The sequence below is a fragment of the Bacillus rossius genome, chromosome 8, assembly GCF_032445375.1.
Source record: "Bacillus rossius redtenbacheri isolate Brsri chromosome 8, Brsri_v3, whole genome shotgun sequence".
Taxonomy (NCBI): domain Eukaryota; kingdom Metazoa; phylum Arthropoda; class Insecta; order Phasmatodea; family Bacillidae; genus Bacillus; species Bacillus rossius.
In genome coordinates, this window is record NC_086336.1 from 28767551 (window position 1) to 28773159 (window position 5609).

The 5609-nt window shown below is 35.3% G+C and overlaps 1 protein-coding gene across 1 annotated transcript; it reads left to right on the top strand.

Moving 5' to 3' along the window:
• The first annotated feature begins 498 nt into the window (after positions 1 to 498).
• LOC134534677 (eggshell protein-like) lies at positions 499 to 5355 on the top strand. Its single transcript, XM_063373140.1, has 2 exons — positions 499 to 606; positions 4172 to 5355. The coding sequence occupies exons 1-2, from the start codon at positions 592 to 594 to the stop codon at positions 5078 to 5080; spliced, it is 924 nt and encodes a 307-aa protein (XP_063229210.1). The 5' UTR covers positions 499 to 591; the 3' UTR covers positions 5081 to 5355.
• The last annotated feature ends 254 nt before the right edge of the window (positions 5356 to 5609 follow it).

A 5609-nucleotide genomic window follows, 5' to 3' on the forward strand; every position in this document is an offset into this window, starting at 1 on the left:
AGTAGTTCCAAGGATTTCTAGTAGATGAAGAAGAAACTTACAGACACGGATCCGATTCTGATGTTGCTGCAGTTGTACCAATTTCCAACGTACTCTTAAGTACAGTAATCAATCGATATTGTAGCGAAACCTCTACCATAAGAGGTGAAACGTCTTGTTTTTAGCCAATAATTTTATATATATTATATAACACTGTGTATCACCTCAGCGGTTGAATGCCTTCTCTGACGGAGGTATGGTCACATTGCTTTATGGTCACTGTATGCTTCAATTTTAAAAGTACTTAGATTTTCAAGTTGTTGCTCAGGCCAAGAAAAAAATACTAAAACTATAAATTTCAAGAGCGGAGTGCGACAGTGCTTTAGAATTGGGGGCGAGTGTGATAGAGCGGGTAAGAAAAGATTGGGGGAATAATGAGGACGCACACGAAACTATCAGAGCGGAAGATACAAAGTAATAAGCTAATCACTGACTGTATTCACTGGTAACGTAATGTTGATTAAACAGGAAGCAATGTGTGGTATAAAAAAGCGTGTTCAGAGCATCATGGTCATCATTCCTTCTACGGACGGATAACCTCATATTACGACCATGAAGATTTTACTGGTAAGTACACATTTACAGTTTTCATATGAGGACACTAGCTGAAACCATTACTGTGTTAATAGCCTAAATAGAGCCATTTTATGAGGTATGTTTGCTAATTGTGGAGGAACATAGTGTTGACAAATACTAATATGCAAATTCTACAAATATGTACAATATTTTAGTAATCTTATCATCGAAAGATGATCAATATATTAAACTTTATTAAAACTTTAAATTAACAATTTCTTCTAAACATATTAAAATTAATAATTTAAGAACGTTCGATATAGCATTTTCATTAAAAGTTCCGTCTTTACACAACAAAGTAAAACTTTCATATTAAAACCACTTACCCTTTGCCAGTTCAACGACATTATATAAAAGCAGTTCATTAACCATTAATAGCCCATCTTAGAGATGTGACATTCTTAGTTAATATTCACCCTGATAGATTCAAATCATCTGTCATCCAGTTACTAATACAAATAAATATTAAATTTTTTTTTTGCAAATTTTAATATGTAAATAAATCATTCATTTATGTATAAAAGAAATATAAAAATGAATAGAAAATAATTTTACATAAATCGAAATATGTCCTACAATGGATATAAATAGTACATAAATGCTAATATTACTTAAACAAAATTTGAGAACACCGTAAGGTAGTATTTACAAATACCCGGTTACTTTTTAAACCTTGAATTATATGTAAAAGATTACTTGAATTTTACGTAGATAATTGAACATAATACTTCGCTAATTACCTTTATTGTTTTCCCAAGCAAATGCAAATTTGTGCTCGCATACTCTCTGCGCCACTAAAGAATAATTAGCAACATGCTTGTGCGTATAAAACATTTGATATCAAATTAGACATTACAGTTATACATCTCGTGTACATACTTCTTTAAGAATACACTGCAGGGTCTAATATTACAAAGTAAATTGTTTACAAATCACGGAAACATGAATAAATCAAATCCTAATAATACAAACATTTTATTTATTATCCGGCTCACTGCTGTCTTATAATGGTGACGTTCGTGTAATCGTGCTGTGGAACTGAACTAATGACTAAATCTTGTAAAGTGCCATAAGCTTGGTCCTTGGTGAATGTCAACGATTATTAACTTAATACCAAAGAAGTACCCGTAATACACCGCGTCAGGAGAATCGCAGTGCAAACACCTCTCATAGAAGACAAACACCAAAACTGTGTTTAATAAATTTGTCTCCAAAATGGGGCTTTGGACTCCCTCCCTCGGAAGGGCCAAACGTTGCCCAAAGAACTCGGGCATACGTTATATTCAATGTAGGCTACAGAATGTTATTCGTAGCCCCAAACTTCGGAGAATGACGCACAAAAAAAGTATGAATTTTTTTTATATCTTTATACATTGTTTTCCTTATACTGGCTGCGAAAATTTAAAAGTACAAAATTACCCTAGCGGCGAGGGGGGGGGGGGGGGCACAATACAATCTAGCCCATGGACATTTTAAAATGAAGGTGGGACCTCGCCTCTTCCCCTTCACCCATTTACGTGGGACAAATTTGGAGAGAAAACTTCATTCGTGAATAATAATGAGATCTTTGCTAGCGTCGTACATTGCGAAATTTTTCTTTGTTAATTGAAAAGTAATTTTTATGTTGATTTACAGATGTTTGGTTATTTTCACATGTACATGAAAACAACTGTATCACAACAAAATAAGGTTCACTAAAATACTGGGATCGGATTCTACCCTTTGTGTTGTTACAGCACCTCCAATAGTTTTAGTTATTTGTTAACCATCCCCTGAATAGCTTTCCAGAATTAATTTCGCACATTAATAATCATGGTACAGTCTGCTAACTATCCCTTCTATGTTAGATTTTCCAGGAAGAAATAGTTGGACATTTAAAGCTCCCTGAACCTTAGGCTCGATGGCACACCAGGCTTGAAGTGCAGAGAAAGTATCAGTGAAAAGGTGAACTGTGCCGACTGGCTCGCCACATGCTGCATGCAAAGAAGGAATAAAAAGTGAATAACGTTCCGGGAAATAATTATTGGTGGCATCCCGAAGCCGTTCGAGAATGTAAAACACTGCATCTTTATTTCAGAGCAAGTGGAAATTAATGACCTATGCCCAGGATGTCTCACACCAACACTAGGATCACTAAAATAAAATAATATATGTAAAAAAATAACACTTCGACCAAAAATTAATAAAGCAAATGGTTCCCGGGGACACGAAGCAAAAAACTCACCCAGTTGGTGGTGCGGAGAAGCTAATCACCACATATATGACGTGGATTTAAAGGCTGAATGTAAAGGCCGGATATATGTTCCCATTGTGGCTGACCAAAAGAGAAGGAAGTGCAAGTCACCAAACAAAACGAGAGATGATCATAGATATTATCACAAGATATTAAAATTGGTAACAAATTCTTTACAAATATAGGCTGTTTTCCTAAACCAAGAATGCATAATCTTAAATTAATATATTATTTATTGAAGTTGTTATGCATTGGTTTTAATATTTGTTTATAGTTTTTTTTTATTTGGTAGTCCATTCTTGAGGCACTTCACAACAAATTCATTTGTTTGTTTGCTTATTTAAAGCACACAAAACATTAAGATTACCAAGTTTTTATATAACAATATAAACAACAAAATTACCGCACCTTACCTTAAATATATATGTAAAAAAAACCAAGGAAGTTACAAAAATAGAGCATACATGACGTGCAGTTTGCCAACAAAATAAAAAGAGTTAAACATGTTGAATATGTACCACACAACAGCTGTGAAATCGTACAACAGCAAAATAAAGTCAAATTGTGGACTATTCGATTTTTTGCCCATGCCTTTAATATATTATGCCTTGAATGAATCATCATTTACAATATACAATTATGGAACAAATTTTATAAAAAATACACAGTATTATCTCAGAAAACGTTTTCCATAAAGTAAAAAAATAGCAATGTTACAACAACTTTCTTGTAGCATTACAAATTATTTCTTGGCAACTCGTTTCCAAAGGAGTATTTTTAAGAGTAAGAATTATTTTTCTGTGTAGCGCACACTTTCTCTTCACTCTAACGACAAAATTTCACTGCACCGCAACCCGGGCTTACTCTCCCACATGCTGTGCGCTCGCAACTGCCTTCTTTAGCTGTCACCAGAATATTCTGGTCACTTTTGAGTGACGTTACTGTCTTAGATATCGTTCCTGACCAAGTTGCTTGATGCAAAATAAATTTTACCATCTCACACAAGACAAAATTATATTTTTTTAATTATGTTATTAACTGAAATTAAAAAAATACAAAATAACGTTTAAAATGTGTGAAAAAACGTTCACACAACTCAGAAACAAACACCATGTTTACAAAATATGTAAAAAAAAACCTTAAAATGTTATAATAAACAAAATACATTTTAATCATGTAGTTAGATCAATAATCTATTAGCAAATTTTTTGAAGTGTGTCAAGCTGCGATTTATACTTACCGCACCAATTTATATATCAATATGACCAACAAAAATCACAAAATATATATCCAACGTAAATATGAAAATTCTGTGTGTTTCAGGTTTCGGCCTTCTTTCTAGCTGCTGAAGTCGCAACGAATCCATCGGGTATAGGTAGTTATGTAGGCAGAATAGGTGGTGGCACTGGAGATTTCCCTGTCAGTCCATATGGTGGTCATATTGGAGAAGGCTACGTAGGAAACAGTGCAGAAGGCTATGGGAATCTTGTTGTAAGTGGAGCTTACGGAAGTTCAACTGAAGGTGCTCACGTAGGTCCTATTGGAGGTTCCATTCTAGGTAGTTATGGAAGTCCAATTGGAGGTTCTATATTTAGTAGTTATGGAATTCCAATTGGAGGTAGTCATGGAAGTCTCTTTGAAGGTGGTCACGGAGTTTCCATTGTAGGTGGCTATGAAAGTCCCATTTCCGGAGGTTACGGAAACCCATATCAAGGTAGTCATGGAAGTCCCTTTGTAGGTGGTCACGAAGGTTTCATTGGAGGTGGTTACGGAGGTCTCTATGAGGGTGGCCTGGGAGATTTCATTGGAGGTAATCACGGAGGTCCAATTGGAGGTATTCATGGAGGTTTCTTTGAAGGTGGCATCGGAGGATTTTCTGGCAGTGGTTATGGAGGAAGCCTTGGGTATGGAAATATCATAACAGGTTCTGGTCCCAGCCAGGGAAACAGCATTCCATGTGGTTCTAAACCAGTTATAAAGTACGTGACAAATTCGTACCATCTGCCATTGAACGTCAAAGTGCCAGTCGCTAAATACTCGCTGCCTGCACCGGCGACAATGCCTCAGCTTCCGCAAGGTGCGCCTTGCTCTTACTCTGGCAATGGTCCATTACTGTTCCCCGCGTCGCAGCCAGCTCAGCCTCTGAGCCCCTCGCATGGCCAGCAAGACTCCGCGATTATAGACAGGTTTGTCCCACGTGTTCCATCCCCTCACGCCAAGGATTGCAACTAGACCATCCTCACGCGGAGATCGTCAATAAGCAGGAACCTGTGACTGTGTTTATTCGTGTATAAAATAAATTACTTTCTAAGCTGTAATGTTTGAAGTAAACTTATTTCTTCTTTGTGTAATATGTTAAGTCAGCAAATAATGAATAAATTTACATGAAATTGTAATTGAAGTGAAATGTTTTTTTAAAAAGCTCTTATATTAATTTGGATTTGCTTCCTTAAACAAAAACGTTGAAAAATATAATTTGCATTTAATAAAAATATCTACCACAAAAATGTTTTTCATTTTCCTACCCGACTGAATTAAGCACGTTATGTAGTTGACATTTAAGCAGCTGTGGACTGAGCTCTGGTTTGTTATGTGTGTAACGAATGTTGATATTAGTTTTTATAAATACAAGTATGAACCAAATACTTCACATAACTTTTTAAAAATTTTCTTGGTCCTGATTTATGCAAGTTCATAAAGATTTCAATTTTTCCCTTTTTTTACTTGTTCATTATAATCTTAACTCTATTGTAAGCATTAA